This window comes from Somniosus microcephalus, chromosome 7 (assembly GCF_052327205.1).
Source record: "Somniosus microcephalus isolate GS21.2 chromosome 7, FLI_Smic_1.0, whole genome shotgun sequence".
Taxonomy (NCBI): Eukaryota; Metazoa; Chordata; class Chondrichthyes; order Squaliformes; family Somniosidae; genus Somniosus; species Somniosus microcephalus.
Window position 1 is genome coordinate 150,389,817 of NC_140993.1, and position 17,723 is coordinate 150,407,539.

Genomic DNA, 17,723 nt, shown 5'->3' on the forward strand with positions numbered 1-17,723 from the left:
CCCCCTTGCACCATTCCTCTAGCCACGTAGTCATCTGAAATATCCTTCTATTTCTACTCTGACTAGCACGTGGCACTGGTAGCAATCCTGAGATTACTACCTTTGGGGTCCTATTTTTTAATTTACCTCCTAACTCCCTATATTCAGCTTTTAGGACCTCATCCCATTTTTTACCTATATCGTTAGTGCCTATATGCACCACGACAACTGGCTGTTCACCCTCCCCTTCCAAAATGTTCTGCAGCCGCTCTGAGACATCCTTGACCCTTGCACCAGGGAGGCAATACACCATCCTGGAGTCTCGTTTGCGGCTGCAGAAACGCCTATCTATTCCCCTTACAATAGAATCCCCTATTACTATAGCTCTCCTGCTCTTTTTCCTCCCGTCCTGTGCAGCAGAGCCACCCCTGGTGCCAGGAAGTTGGCTGCTGCTGCCTTCCTCTGATAAGCCATCCCCCCCAACAGTACTCAAAGTGGTGTATCTGTTTGAGAGGGGGATTGCCACAGGGGACCCCTGTACTACCTGCCTGCGCCTAGTACTCTGTCTGTTGGTCACCCCTTCCCTTTCTGCCTGTCCAACCTTTGCCTGCGGTGTGACCAACTGCTTAAACGTGTTATCCACGAATTCCTCAGCATCGCGAATGGTCCAGTATGCATCCAATCGCAGCTCCAGCGCCGCAATGCAGTCTGCCAGTAGCTGCAGCTGGATACACTTCCCGCACACATGGTTGTCAGGGGCACAGGAAGTGTCCCTGAGTTCCCACATAGCGCAGGAGGAGCATGCCACGAGGCCGAGCTCTCCCACCAATTACACTACAGTTAAATGATATACTTAAGGGCCCTGGTTTACCAACAGTCCCCACTACACCAGAGAGACCTTAAAAACTATAACCCACAGAGTTAAAGTTTAAAAAGAGAGAAATACTCACCAACCAATCACTTACCTGCTTCCTGGTGACGGCACACTTTGATTACTTTTTACTTCCCTCCCTCTGAGCTCGGAGACTGGTAAGCCTCTCGAGCCTCGCTGCCGCTTAAATTTACTGCCGCTGCCTCGCTCCAATCAGGTCCGCTGTGGGGCCTCTCGAGCCTCGCTGCCGCCTCGCTCCAATCAGGTCCGCTGTGGGGCCTCTCGAGCCTCGCCGCCGCTTAAATTTACCTCCGCTGCCTCGCTCCAATCAGGTCCGCTTCAGTTATGTGGAGAGATTGGAGAATTTGGGATTGTTCTCCTTCGAGCAGAGAAGGTTAAAGGGAGACCTAACAGGTATTCCAAATTATGAGGATTATGATAGAGCAAGTAGGGAGAAACTATTTCCTCTGGCAAGTGGGTGAGTAACCAGAGGGCACAGATTTAAAATAATTGGCAAAAGAACTAGAAGGGAAATGAGGAGAAATTTCCTCACAGAGGTTTAAGATCTGGGACGCACTACTTGAAAGAGTGGTGGAATCAGATTCCATAGGAACTTTACAAGGCAATTGGACTTGAAGAGGACTAATTTGCAGGTTTATGGGGAAAAAGCTGGGGTATGGGACTAAACTGGACAGCTTAAAGATCCGGCATAGGCGTGACGTGCTGAATACCTCCTTCTGTGCTATAAGATTCTATAAACAGCAAGCAATTAATACTGAATTATTGTGACATAACTGAACTGCCTTTGTAAGCTCTTATTTATTTCCTCAACTAACCCTATCAAGTAAACATCTGAATAGACAATGTTTTAGTACTACTAACTATGATTAGAAGGTTAATAAACAATTGCTAGTTCATGACTTTGTTACCAAACTTCTTTGATAATTGGCAAGAAAGGGTTAATTCACTCAGTAACTTATGTGGCTCCTGACAGAAGGCTGGTAACATAAATGCTAATGTAATCTGAACTAGTTGATGCAAGATAGCTCAGAGAGCCAAATTTAGGTATTATTAACTCCGAGGCATAAACTGGGTTTCTTGACAAAGAGTTAAGGTGATGGTTAAGGTTAAGGATTCATCTGGTGTCCTTAGTTAACATTCTTGTCAGGGTATCAACCTCAGTGTTCTTGCACTCTCCTGATGTTAATTAGCTCATTCTCAATATGCACAGTAATGCATCCAAGCCAGTATCCTTTGTGATGCCATCACCACTTTCTGTTCAACTCTTATCCTTCCTCCCCCAATATTAGACACTCACTCTTTAGGTCTATGAGAAGAACATTTGGGAATGAACTGTAGTTTATGGTGAATTGAGCAGTTTCTTAGTGAATTTCCAAAGGACCTTACACATTCAACACAGAGGTAAAGATTTGAAATAAGTGCATTAAACTATTTTGGAGGACTCCCTCTCCTCCCCCAGCAGAATTTGGCTGTGATGGGAAAAATTATATTTAGTTCCGTGTCACTGTCAATCCTTCTAAATATGAATGAGATATTTGGAAAATAATAATCCACCTATGACATGCCAGAAAATTTTCCAAACCTTACAGTTCTTTTGAAAATACTACGCTACAAAATATTGCAACTTTATCACATTACAATGGGAAATGGTAGAGTGTTGTGTAAAAGTAATAAATTCCCGGGGAGCCACCATGATGCTTTCATCCTGACGTCTTTGGATCTACAAGCAGACTTGGAGAGGTGGCTGCTAGGAGGCAAAGGATACCCCTTCAAATTTGGTTGATGACACCCGTGAGAACCCCAACTAACAAAGCCCAAGAGTGGTATAATAAAAGCCATATGCCCACCAGATATGTAATTGAGTAAGCGATCGGCCTGCTGAAGATGCGCTTCAGATGCCTGGACAGATCTGGAGATGCCCTTCAGTACTCGCCAGCCAGGGGTTCCAGAATTATCGTGATGTACTGCGCTCTGAACAGCGAGGACTGGCACTGCAGGAGGAACAAGGCGCAGAGCATACATCGTTTGCAGACGAATCTGAGGGAGAGGAAGAGGACGACACCAATGCAGCAGCAGCTGCTCTCACATTGCTGCCCAGGTACCAGGGATTCCCTTATTACTGCAAGATTCACTTAGTTACCACTGGACCAATGTAACAACCATATCCAATCTCCACCACCAGCCCCACTCCCCCCATCCCTCAATGCCACTGACACAAAAATAGACCTGCAAACAACCAAGCGCCCATTGCACATGCTCCCATTGGTCCCCGTCAATTCATATCATCCCATTCATCAACAAGCAACTGGAAAGGAGAGTTGCCACTCAGCAACCATGAAATTGTCCAAAGTAATAAATTTTATGCGATTCTACTAAGCAACAGAAACTTCACAACATAACATTTTCTCATGCACCCTTAGTGAACTACAAAGCTTTACTCTTCCTTTTCCTACCACTCCTACATAGTGTAACTCTTGTGCCTTCAGCAGAGGTAGACAGGCAGCTCAGATCCTATTTGCAAAGATGCTATTGGCCACAACCTCTGGGTTTTGAAGCCCGTGAGGGCCCCACCAAAGACTGCTCCAACTGTGCAAGGGCAGACTCGGCCATCGGGAGGAGGCAACATGTCGGGTACTGACTGAGGGAAGGGCAACGGTGAGAAGAGGGAGTGCTTTGAGTGAAGTCCCCACTTCCATATCCCTTTTTGCCATCATCCCTCTCATGGGCCAGCCACACTTCATTGCTACCACTCTGCTGGAGAGCAGCTTGGTGCAGATCAGTGATGCACTGCAAGGCCAAGGCTAAGGTATCATCCTATTTAAGGCGCCAGACATGTTAGCATTCAGAGTCTGAACAGCCATGGTCAAGGCATGCATGGACTCACTTGATTGCCGCAATTGATGTTCCACGGAGTTGGTCACTCTATCTATGCAACACAACATCGTCGTAAACCCCGCGACATCAATGCACTCATTCTCGAGGCGGACTCCTCCATTCTCTCTGCAATCGTGGACAGTGTGCTTGGAAGGCCTGCCAATGCGTTGCATATTTTCTGCTGCCCCTCAATGATTATCACAGAATCACAGAAACCCCACAGTGCAGATAGAGGCCATTTCAGCCCATCGAGCCTGCACCGACACATATCCCACCCTATCCCCGTAACCCCACGTATTTAATCCCCCTAACACTAAGGGTCAATTTATCATAGCCAATCAACCTAACCCGCACATCTTTGGACCTTTTTCATTGAAGGCCCCCTGGGTACAGCATCTGTGTCCAGCTGAGCAGAACTTGGTGAGGGCTATGCCCTCAGACGCGGACTCTCCACAGCTGTCCCTGCCACCACAGTCTGCTCTTGCTCACTCGTGAAGCATGAATCACCAGGTGAAATCGCAACCATCTGCCTAACTGGACACACCCAAGTGCATTAATCTGAGCTGGTGCATGGTAAGCATTAGTACTGTGACAGTGCACCCTCAGAAGGAATCAGCTCCTCTGAGGATTTGTCGTCCAAGACATCCACTGACTGCTGCTGCACGTGTGAAGGCCCTGGCGGAGAGAAAAAATACAAATTTGTACTGGCAAGGCAAGAATGTTGCAACTTATGAAGATGGTGTGGAGATGCCGGTATTGGACTGGGGTGGACAAATGTAAGAAATCACACAACACAAGGTTATAGTCCAACAGCTTTATTTGAAATCACAAGCTTTCGGAGTGCTGCTCCTTCGTCAGGTGAAGTGGAGAAATGCATAAAAACACAGCTTATATAGTCAGAGAATAATGTCAGATGTTTACAGGTGGCATAGTGGTTAGCACTGTTGCCTCACAGTGCCAGGGACCCGGGTTCAAATCTGGCCTCGGGCAACTGTCTGTGTGGAGTTTGCACATTCTCCCTGTGTCTGCGTGGGTTTCCTCCGGGTGCTCCGGTTTCCTCCCACAGTCCAAAGATGTGCAGGTTAGGTTGATTTGGCTATGATAAATTGACCCTTAGTGTTAGGGGATTAAATACGTGGGGTTACGGGGATAGGGTGGGATTTGTGTCGGTGCAGGCTCGATGGGCCGAAATGGCCTCTATCTGCACTGTAGATTCTGTGATTCTGTAATCTTTCTAACTGCCATTTATCACACCTCGGCAGAGAGATAATCACAGCAATCAAAGGTGTAAATGGTGTCCAAACAGGTCAGTCAGGAAAACATTACATCAAAGAACAATGAGGTGGGGTCACAAGGGGTCAAATGTTGCAGATGCTGGGGTCTGTATGAAAAACAAAAAAACAGACAAAAAACATTTTTTTTGCTGGAAATCACAGCAGATCCGGCCGTATGTGTGTGGAGAGAACAAGCCAACGATAACTAGAGTCTGGATGACCCTACGTCAGGTGGGGTTACATGTAGCGTGACATGAATGCAAGATCCCGGTTCAGGCCGTCCTCATGGGTGCGGAACTTGGCTATCAGTTTCTGCTCGATGATTTTGCGTTATTGTGTGTCTTGCAGGCCGCCTTAGAGAATGCTTACCCGAAGATCGGAGGCTGAATGTCCTTGACTGCTGAAGTATTCCCCGACTGGGAGGGAACACTCCTGCCTGGCGATTGTTGCGCGGTGTCCGTTCATCCGTTGTCGCAGTGTCTGCATGGTCTCACCGATGTACCATGCTCCGGGGCATCCTTTCCTGCAACGTATGAGGTAGACAACGTTGGCCGAGTCACATGAGTATGTACCATGTACCTGGTGGGTGGTGTCCTCACACTGCGACAACGGATGAACGGACACCGCGCAACAATCGCCAGGCAGGAGTGTTCCCTCCCAGTCGGGGAACACTTCAGCAGTCAAGGACATTCAGCCTCCGATCTTCGGGTAAACATTCTCCAAGGCGGCCTGCGAGACACACGACAACGCAATATCATCGAGCAGAAACTGATAGCCAAGTTCCGCACCCATGAGGACGGCCTGAACTGGGATCTTGCATTCATGTCACGCTACATGTAACCCCACCTGACGTAGGGTCATCCAGACTCGAGTCGTCGTTGGCTTGTTCTCTCCACACAGATGCGGCCGGACCTGCTGTGATTTCCAGCAAAAAAAATGTTTTTTGTCTGTTTTTTTGTTTTTCATACAGACCCCAGCATCTGCAACATTTGACCCCTTGTGACCCCACCTCATTGTTCTTTGATGTAATGTTTTCCTGACTGACCTGTTTGGACACCATTTACACCTTTGATTGCTGTGGTTATCTCTCTGCCGAGGTGTGATAAATGGCAGTTAGAAAGATTACCTGTAAACATCTGACATTATTCTCTGACTATATAAGCTGTGTTTTTATGCATCTCTCCACTTCACCTGACGAAGGAGCAGCGCTCCGAAAGCTTGTGATTTCAAATAAAGCTGTTGGACTATAACCTGGTGTTGTGTGATTTCTTATATTATGAAGATGATCATATTTCACTCACTGCTGAAATCAAGTCAACATGACTGAGTGTTGTATGACATGTGTGTGGATTATATTTGATTCTGTCACCAGGTAGCTGGGAGGTCCCCCTCTCTGCTGGCCAGGGACACCGAGACACCACTGATTTCCAGTGCTTCCTCCTCGCCAGTTACGAGATCTGTGAAGGACCACCTCTGGTTCTCTCCTTCTCCCTTTTGCGCTCGTGTCTTGCAATGGGGGAAAGAACAGACTTATGAGTGACTGTAATGGATGGATGAAGTGCATTTGGTGAGGGTGACTATCAGTGAGAGGCAAGAAATTGCATAAGGATAAGGGTGAGTGGCAGTGGTGGATGGATAGATGGGGATGTGAGGAAGTGCACAGACAGGGTATGATGGGTGCACCTTCAAAGTAGGTGGCCGTGAGGAATGATGTGATGGCTCTTCCTCACACCCACTTGAAAAGGCAAAGTGGGGTGGGGGATATGTGCATAGCAGGATGTAGGTGAATACGCAACTGTACTCAGCTTTCCTGACCTGGTTAGATCATTAAAGTGCTTCCTGCACTGAAGCCAGGAGCATGGCACAATGCTCCTGCTGCTCACCTCCTAGGCCACCATCCTCCACACCGTCTTTGAAGCAGCGGGTTTCTTCCTCCCGTTGCTGGGGAAGAGTATTTCTATCCGGCTTCTCACTGTCACAGCAGTACATCAAGGGAGGCATTATTAAAGCAGGGCGCAGCCTTTAACCGTCATGAATCTATTATGAAATTTCTTCCTCTCTTGCTTCCAACTCCTCTAAATTCCATCTTTGGATTGGCCCTTTAAATACCGGTGTAGAGATCACGTCATGCGGCTTCGCACCACGCCCGCTACTTATTTCCGGGTTTCCCACCCAATATCCGAGCCGCTCCCAACGCACCTCGCAGTTAATATCAGGGCTATAGTTTAATTAAATGTAACAATGTTCCCGGAGGACGGACGCGCACAGACACTCTACAAGTTGTTCATCTAAAATCAGCTTCTATGTCTACTACTTTCATATCAACCACCATGGCACTATGAGTGCTTTAACCTAGATTTCTCAATCAAAAAATAGCTACTTTTTTGAGAAGAGTGAACAGGCCAATTGTGAAGCTACATTGAAAGACCTAAACTAGCATTCATTATTAAAAGGTCAATAATTTTACTATAGCCTTCACTCTGCAACATCACCTGCCTAAACCCCTCAGCCTAATCTATTCTTCAATGTCGATATGAACACACACACGTACTGTATTCCCTTCACTCACTTTAAAAAAGTACTTCCCCATCAATTACAACCACCAATGACCAGACTTTAAACAATTAGAATTGTTCTTACAATCACAGCCATGAAGAACACAACCAATTTCTTTGTTCTTTTCAGAAGATGCCATATCATGTTAAATCTACCTCATTTATTTTATTATAGCTTCAAAAAAGTTTATATTATTTTCTTTTTACAAACAGGTTATAAACAAAATACATAGTGGATCTGCTGGAAAAAAATGTTTTATGTAATAGCAGATGCAACTACACACACAAGAAAAATATTCAGCATGTCTCTTAAACTATTTAGTTTTCTGAAACAAAAATTCATAGCCTAGTTAAGTTCCTGAAAACAATTCTACATTTTTACCTCCTGAATGGAGCAAATTTTTCCAGAAATGTGAAGTTGTTACTGAAAATATATAACCACACAGAAAGTCTTATGCAGTATCATTCGGTGTTGCATAACTTAAATATTCTACTTCCCACTCAACCTTATGAAATGGGTTAGGGAAAAAATCTCCACATAATCTATGATGGAATTTGAAATTCTCAAATGGAAATGTTTTCATATATTTCACTTTATTGTTGCTCCTGATCTTGTGCGCTCCTCGCCTCCCAACAACTGCTCCTCAGACCAGCTCCCCTGATCTTGTGGAGTTACTCCTCACCCTCCCATGGCTCCCTGGACTTCACAATTTGTGATCCTTAGCTTTCACTCCCACTGCCCCTTGTTCCTCTGCTGATATACCAAATCCAAATGGTGGGCACTAACATCTGAGGCTACGACACATCTCCACTGCACCCCGGATCAACCTCCGCTGGCTCGTGGTCGACTCTCCACTCCTCCTCAGCTATCTGATTCCACTGGAAGCCAGCAAGTCCACTGATACTCCGCCCTCAAACAGCGCCTGGATCCACTCCCTCCCCACAACTGTCTCCAAACCTGGACACTAGTTTATTATGTTCCACCTTGTCCACAAGTCAAATTCTTCCCACCACAGGACCTCAGACTTTAACTCTGGACTCTTTAGTGTCTCCTCCCTATCCTCAGTTTACAACCAGAGGATGTCTCTCCCAATCTCTGCTATACCGACGTAACCTGAAATTTGTGTATCCATTCACATGCACATTTTCGCAGCTGCTCCAGACCCAAGCTCATTACTTCCATCTTGCTTTTCTGGCCCCTCTCGAGCCCTTCCCTCTGGTCTCTGTTGTGTCGGTACCTTTCTACCTAGACACAATTTAGGACTCAGAACTCAGATTCAAACATGAAGTGCTTTATTGGAAGGAAAGGAAGTTCTGGAAAGTTCCGAACAGAGAGCTAAACTTAACAGAGAATATCCAACCATTTATCTCCTGTGACAGCGCCACCACAGGTGGGAGGAGAACACACAATACATAACAGTCTCCTCCCCTGCTGTCATTTAGTCATACCACTTTCAATTCCTTCTTCAGGTACTTTCCCTTCAATCCCTACCTCAACCCATTTGATGTGGTTGAACATGCCATCTTCCTCTATCATCTAGTTCCTTGGGACTGCCTTTGCATGGTTCCATTCCTACTCATCAGCCAGTAACTCTTCAGGAATGCCTTCTTTTCCCTGCCCCACATTGCCACCTCCAGGGTCTACCAAGATCTATCTTTGGTCCTTTCCTCTTCCTTACCTACATGCTGTCTCTCAGTGATGGCATCGCAGGCATGGAGTCAAACTTTTATATGTATGCTAATAACAGCCAGCTCTACTTCTCAAATTACTTATCCTGAACTCTCAACTGCTTCCATGTTGTCAGACTGCTTGTCCAACATCCCAGAATGAGTCACAACCTCCTCCAACTAAAAGGTTGGCAAGCCATTGTCTTGAAACTATGCCAAAAACTTCACTCCCTTGTCCTCAACTCCATCCCCCTCATTGGTCACCATCAGGCCAAACCAGACTATTCAAAATTTTTGCAAAACAGGAGCATTCAACTCCATATCCTATCCATCACCAAGACTGCTTACTTCCACAACACTGCCCACTTTTGACCCTAACTCAGCCTTTCCGCTGTTGAAGTCTTTATACGTGCCTTTATCACTTCGACACAACTACTCTCAACATTCACCCCCATCCTTTCTTTCCTGCACTGGCTCGCAATCCCCAAATCCTTGTCCTTATTTACAAATCTCCTTCCTATCTCTGCAATCTTCTTCAGCTTTATATCACCTCTTGAATACCCTGCTCCTCTAACTCTGACCTTCTATGCATCATCATCTCTCTTTGCCAGAGTTCTACTCTGCCTCCCTAAACATCCATGTCACTACTTCCACTTTTAAAAAACAGCTCAAACCCCATCACTTCTTATCATCCCTCTAATCGCTTTCTTTTTGGTTTGAGCCCATTTTCATTATGCCCATTTGTGAAGTGTCTTGGAAAGAATTTTTTACATTAAAGAGCCTTGGCTCAGTGGTACCACTCGTGCCTCCAAGTCAGATGGTTGCAGGGTCAAGTCCCACTCCAGAAACTTGAGCACATAATCTAAGCTCCCTCTAGTCCTGAGGGAGCGCTGGACTGTCAGAAGTGCCATCTTTCAGATGGGATGTTAAATCGAACCCCCCGTCTGCCCCCCTCAGGTGGACATAAAGACCCCATGGCACAATTGAAGAACTACAGGTAGCTCTCCTGGTGTCCTGCAGAGCATTCATCCCTCAACCATTACCACCAAAACAGATTACCACCAAAACAGATTACCTGGTTATTTATCTCATTGCTGTTTGTGGGATCTTGCAGTGTGCAAATCGGCTGCAGCTTCCTACATTACAACAGTGACTACACTTTAAAAGTACTTAATTGGCTGTGAACCGCACAGGATGCCTCATTAAGGTCGCAGTCGCACAATTGTAATGCTTTATTTTATTTCTGAAAAAAGTAGTGATTCCACGAGATTTATAGTTTTCAATTGCAGTTCCAGCTATTGTAATACAATTGTTAAATTGATTAGAATTTCAACTTAAAGATGCACTTTAAAAAGAAAAAGTGGCTTATGAGCACTTTCTCAGTAATAGATTGAGACAGATAACAGCATCATAACTAGTTGCAGAATCTGTAGAACAGATTCAAGCAATGCCATTCAAGGTCAGCAATACAATACACAACTAGGTTATTGCTAGAAGTACATGGCAGTTGTCTTTACAAATAGCATTTATTCAATAAGAAAGTTTAACAAATCAAACCAGTCATGTTACAGAATATGCCTGTTCAATAAGCATATTTTAAGCAGTGATTTTTAATACTTGCAGCTTGCAAACCATTAAACTGTTACAGTTCTGATGAAGGGTCTCCAACCTGAAACGTTAACTCTGTTTCTCTCTCCATGGATGCTGCCTGGCCTGCTGAGCTTTTCCAGCATTTTCTGTTGTTATTTCAGATTTCCAGCATCCGCAGTATTTTGCTAATACATTAATGGCCACTGTGGTTATCTTATGCAGCATAGCACCATCTGGTGCTTGCACAAAAAAAGTTTGGAGTTTACACAACACAGCAAATTTTGAGACATTTTAGATTATAAAGATTTGGGAAAGAACACAAGCATTGCATGAGTTATTGTTCAGAAAGTAGTGGACTCAAACAGTAATTCCAGACAAGCTAATTTTTAGTGAATATTTACCAATTATACATTATTTTCAAGGTAAACAGAGAAAGCAACAAACTAGGGAAAATGATGGGAGCAGCATGGGGCAAGGACAACGGAAAACGAAGAAAAGGGGACAAGGAAAAGAACAGAGAACTCTAGATCAGACGAATGGTTTTGCTATACCTCAAACCAAAACCCATTGCACACTACATTCCCTCCTATGCGCTCCAGTCTTTTGATTCTGGTTCCCTGTGCAATTCACTACACACCATTTTTAGTGACAGAGCCTCAGGGAATTATAGACCTATTGGTCGAACATCTGTTGTGGGGAGGTTTCTAGAATCTGTCATTACAACAAGTATTTACATAGCACCTTTAATGTATTAAAATGTCCCAAGGCACTGCACAGGAGTATTATAATCAAAAAATTTGACACTGAGCCACATAAGGAGAAATTAGGGCAGGTGGCCAAAAGCTTGGTCAAAGAGGTAGGTTTTAAGGGGCGTCTTAAAGGAGGAAAGAGAGGTAGCGAGGCAGAGAGGTTTAGGGAGGGAATTCCAGAGCTTAGGGCCTAGGCAACAGAAGGCATGGCCTTCTGTTATTAGGGACAGAGTGACTGAGCACTTGCACAAATATGAACTGATCAGAGAGCCAGCGTGGATTTGTAAAGGATAAGTCATATCTAACTACCCTAGCTGAATTTTTTGAGGCGACTGACATGGCTGATAAGCAAGTGTCTATAGATGTTATTCGTATGGACTTCCAGAAGGCATTCAATACGTTCTACACAAGAAATTGTTAACAAAATTGAAAGTGTGTGGAATTGGAGGCAACCTATTGACATGGGTAGGGAATTGGTTAGGACGCAAGAGACAGAGAGTAGCGATATTGGGTATGTACTAATTGGCGGGGTGTGACTGGTGGTGTCCCCCAGCTATCTGTACGGGGACCTCAGCTTTTCACTACTACATTTATCAACCACTTGGATGAAGGAAGAGAGTCGTATATCCAAATTTGCTGATGACATTAAGTTGGGTGGCACAGTAAATAGTATAGATAGGAGAAAGGTGCAAAGGGATATTGATAGATTAAATGAGTGGGAAAAAATGTGGCAGAGGGAGTTCAGTGTGGGAAAGTGTGAGGTCATCCATTTTGGACCTAGGAAAGATAGTTCAGAGTATTTTCTAAATGGCGAAAAGTTAGGAACTGTGGAGGAGCAGAGAGATTCAGGGATCTATATACAGAAATCTATGTACAGGAATCACTAAAAACTAGTAGACAGGTATAAAAAAATCAAAAAAGGCTAATGGAATGCTAGCCTTTATCTCAAGGGGTCTGGAATACAAGAGGTAGACGTTATGTTACAGTGAGGTAAAGCTCCGGTTAGACCCCATTTAAAGAACTTCATTCAGTTCTGGGCACTGCACAGCAGGAAGGATATACTGGCCTTGGAGTGGGTGCTGCACAGATTCACCAAATTTCTAATGGAGCTCAAAGGGTTAACTTATGATGACAAGTTGCATAGACTAGGCTTGTATTTCCTCAAGTATTGAAGATTAAGGGGTGATATAATGGAGGTATTTAAGATGATTAATGGATTTGATAGAGTGGACAAAGAGAAACCATTTCCTCTGATGTGGGAGCCCAGAACAAGAGGGCAAGATTTTAAAATTAGAGCTAGGCTGTTCAGGGGTGAAGTCAGGAAGTACTGCTTCACGCAAAGGGTGGAAGAAGTCTGGATCTCTCCCCCGAAAAGCTGTTGCGGCTAGATGAATTGAAAAGTTCAAACTGAGATTAATACATTTTTGTTAAGCAAGGGTATTAAGGGATATGGAACCAAGGCGAGTAAATGGAGTTAAGATACAGATCAGCCATGATCTAACTGAATTGCAGAAAAGGCTTGCGGGGTTGCATGGCCTACTCCTATTCCTAATCAGACAAAATTGAATGCTGAGCCAAAGATGATATTAGGAGGGGGTGACGAAAGCTAGGTCAAAGGAGGTTGATTCCAAGAAAATTCTTCTAAATAATATTATGCAGACATACTGGGCCTGAGAGGATACTTACAATGTGTAAATTGGGTAGGCTGAGGGCAGAATTTGGGACAGGACACAGTTACACTGGGTCTCCATCCCATTTTTTGGCTGACGAAAAATTCTGATACAGGTGAAGGTTAGCGCTTCTTTAGGCCATTGCGGTCCAACTCATGCTGACATCATAAGAGGCAGAACTGGCAGGATGATGTCAACCACAACAAATCCCACCTCATTTGCACTCCATGCAAAGTAGATCTGCAAGAGTCAGGTGTACTTGCATGCCAAAAGTGACATGCTGGCAGAATTGGCACATACAATGCAGATTCCCTAACTGCAATCGATTGCAGAGGAAAGTGGATGTTGAAAAATAGTCACTTTAAAAAAAAAACTTAGATCTTCAAACAGAACAGCCTACTCTTCCTTCTCACCACCCCCCCCCCCCCCGACCCCCGAAGTGTCAAGTGCCACTCCAAAATCCCTGCGGAGAAGACGTCCAGGGAGAAGTGTGACGCAGTGGGTGACATTTATGCAAATAACCCCATTCCTAGGATTTGGAACAAGGTCAGCACTGGGTCATACTGGTGAGCAGAAGTTCCACCCTGCCACACTTCTGCTGTTAGATTCCTCCTGAAATTTTGGGCCTCCAGGAATTTCAGGCCCAATAAAAAAAGTACTACCTTTATTTTCAATTAAATAATACAAAGCACGGAAATCTGGTAAATACTAAAAAGTATTCACATAACTCACATTTACATACTGAAAATCCATAATGGGTCAATTATGCTTTATACGGGCAATTTCAGAATGAATGTAAAGGCCTCTAATACTTCTGAACAGCATATCCAGTGTGAATCTTTGTTGACCCTCAAACAGGGTGTCCAGGACATGATTCAAACAACAACTTTGCAAAAGACTTCCTTGTTCAACTCCAAGGCTGCTATTTAACTCCAAAGGTGTTGAATCCAACAAAGTCTATTGCATTTTAAATGCATTCCCATCCAACAATATCTCAAGTCTCACAATTCACACAAAATACCACAACCAAATACTAAATGCATAATCTCAATGGACCTTGGGCATGCATCAAGGCAGCATTTGACCGAGCGTGGCATCAAGGAGCCCTACTAAAACTGAAGTCAATGGGAATCGGGGGGAAATACTCTCCATTGGCTGAAGTCATAGTTAGTACAAAGGAAGATGGTTGTGGTTGTTGGAGGTCAATCACTCAGGACATCGCTGCAGGAGTTCCTCAGGGCAATGTCCTAGGCCCAACCATCTTCAGCTGCTTCATCAATGACCTTCCCTCCAACATAAAGGTCAGAAATGGGGATGTTTGCCGATGACTGCACAGTGTTCAGTGCCATTCGCAACTCCTCAGATAATGAAGCAGTCCATGCCCACATGCAAGACCTGGACGACATTCAGGCTTGGGCTGATAAGTGGCAGGTAACATTCACGCCACAGAAGTGCCAGGCAATGACTATCTCCAACGAGAGTCTAACCACCACCCCTTGACAGTCAACGGCATTACCAATGCCAAATCCCCCACCATCAACATCCTGGGGGTCACCATTGACCAGAAACTTAACAGACCAGCCACATAAATACTGTGGCAACAAGAGCAGGTCAGAGGCTAGGTATTCTGCGGTGAGTGTCTCACCTCCTGACTCCCCAAAGCCTTTCCACCATCTAGAAGGCACAAGTAAGGAGTGTGATGGAACACACTCCACTTGCCTGGATGAGTGCAGCTCCAACTCAAGAAGCTCGATACCATCCAGGACAAAGCAGCCCGCTTGATTGGCACCCCATCCACCACCTTAAACATTCACTCCCTCCACCACCTGCGTTCTGTGGCTGCAGTGTGCACCATCTACAAGATGCACTGCAGCAACTCGCCAAGGCTTCTACGGCAGCACCTCCCAAACCCACAACCTCTTACCGCCTAGAAGGACAAGGGCAGCAGGCGCATAGGAACACCACCACCTCCAAGTTACACACCATCTTGACTTAGAAGTATATTGCCATTCCTTCATCGTCGCTGGGTCAAAATCCTGGAATTCCCTCCCTAACAGCACTGTGGGAGTACCATCAACACACAGACTACAGCGGTTCAAGACGGTGGTTCACCACCACCTTCTCGAGGGCAATTAGGGATGGGCAATTAGGCCTTGCCAGCTACGCCCACAAAAACCAAAATTATGCAAATTCCAGTAGATGTCATCCACTTCACAACTTGGTGTCAACCATACACAAATCGTTTATTTCATAGCAGGGAACGCTACTGTTAAGGAAACAAGCCGATGTGATCACACTAGACAGTCTAATTAAAAAATTAAACCAGCCATTTAGGTTTGTGAAATTGTGACATTGTTTCAGCAATTAAATTATTTTGGGGATAACCGATTGTGTCTTAATGCCTTCATACTGCATTAAATAGTATTTATTCAGCATATAAACTGATTATTTTTAAGTTATATATGTTAAAAAAGGTACAATCGGTTTGGTTAATCGGTCATTTCAGATAAATAGCGTTCAGGTAAACAGTTTGGCTGTAACGCGGTAAATCACTCAATGAGGAAAAAACTAACATTTGATTCATATTAAATAGATTTCATTTCTGTAATTTAGTTTACGGGAGGATAAACAAACCTGCATTCTACTTAACTGCTATTTGTTAAAATATTCTGAAGACCATATTTAACAATCTTTCAATATAATACATCTCTTGAGGATTCCACTCAATGCAAGAACACAAAAAAATCGAGAACTTAATTGGAAAATGGTCCGTCTTGTTCCACTCCCCTCATTCTAATCCAGCATAAGAAACAAAACGTGAACAATTGTATTCTATCAAATCTATTTTTTTTATCGTAAACGTCAGATCATGGCTAATCTAACCTTGCAATAAACCAGACAGCTAAAAACTGCAACGATTTCGGTTGAACCGCAGCTATTGGCTAACTATTGCCAATTTTATTTTTTGGCCGGCTTCTCTGATCAGTTTCACAACGATGTTATGCAGTACGCCCAGTTATGATGTGGCAAATTATATGTACAAGAACATAGGGATGACAATCAACAGATTAAAGTTTACAAAAATACTTTATCTCTAATTCGCGCGTTACACCTGGTGTACTCTGCAAATTTCACTTTGAGTTTAGCAGCTCTGCAAGCAACTTTTCTTGCTGGATGTGAACATGCGTAAAGTTTACTTTAAGTTTTTTTTTGCAAAACACCTAATCATAACATTGTTATTATTCTTAAGCACGTTATCCCAAAAAGGACGACATAGAAAGTTTTGTTTTTACATCATATGCGAATAGCTGCTGACTTCGCAGCCCCACTGTAACCTGCTACAGACAGCTGGCAGCAAGAGCAGCTTTCACTAGTGATAAAATAAAGAGAAGACAGTCCAATCGTCTGGTCAAGGAGCCCTGATCACGGTGATTTCTTTAAGTGACAAGCCGCCGGCTGCGCACTCACCTCCGAGCTCGCTTGGCCATCATTCACAAGGACCGTTTCTCTCCGGTACAAACACTCGCTCACACGGGGGCTCCGGGGTGGTTAGTGTCCGATAATTAATACATCGGGGGGGTCCGGCCGACTAAGGGTCGCTGCTGGCTGACTCAATGCCAGCAGTGGAGTCACCATATCCCCACCCTCCGTGTGTCTCGACTCCTGTCCGCCGGTCCTTCAGCCGCTGTCAGACTCCGGCTCCGTTTTCTATATCCCGCCAAATCTCGCGCCCAGCCTCCCTCTCAACTATTCCCCGACAACATTTGAATGTGCGCACGCGTCCTGACCGTTCATAGGCCGAGAATCAGCAAAGTGCGGGGCGGGGCGGGGCGGCTGGTGCGCGAGCGCGTACGTCATATTGCGCGGGGTTCCGCCGCAGTGCACTGTGGGCGTTGTAGTTCGCGTTTGGCGTTCGTTCTGAGCGCCTTGAACTGGTTTCCCTTCGCGGCATGAGATGAATAGCGACAGCGCCATCTGGTGTGCTGCTCGCACAATGCATGGAGTTAGAAACCGGGCACAGGTCTGGCAGCCCCATGATTGGCTCTGCGCGGTGTGAAGTTATGTGTCTGCTCCAGTCGATCTCCCCTGCTGTTGCGCACAGTAAATTCTAGAATGTTGTGTATGTACCTTTAAGGGAATAACTGGTCTTAGACTGCAGTACCGGCAGTGACCACCCCTGTATAAAAGGCCCTAGCAGGCTTCTGTATTTCAGTCTGACGTTGCCTCCTGTTCAGTAAAGTACCTGTTAAACTGTTCTCCCGAAGTCCGTGTATTATTGAGGTGCGGACTTTACAGTGGCGACGAGTAAGTTCGAACTCACCTGCAGTGTGGCATCATCTCACGGGGATCTCGCCCTGAGAGGAGGGTTCTGGAAGGTCGTAGTCTGAGCAGCGGGCGTCGACCGAGGGCAACCGCCCAAAGAATTCATCGGTGTTCGGAAAAGTGCGGGAGAGACTGTGGAGAGCTGTGCT

At 45.0% G+C, this 17,723-nt stretch overlaps 1 protein-coding gene across 1 annotated transcript in view; it reads right to left on the reverse strand.

The window, feature by feature from the left end:
• mybl1 (MYB proto-oncogene like 1) overlaps positions 1–17,038 on the reverse strand; it is a 119,185-nt gene extending 102,147 nt beyond the window's left edge. The window contains exon 1 of the mRNA XM_085993082.1: positions 16,720–17,038. Within this exon, the coding sequence (XP_085849208.1) occupies positions 16,720–16,742 (23 nt within the window). The 5' untranslated portion in view covers positions 16,743–17,038. The remainder of the gene's footprint in view (positions 1–16,719) is intronic.
• Between the last annotated feature and the right edge of the window lie 685 nt (positions 17,039–17,723).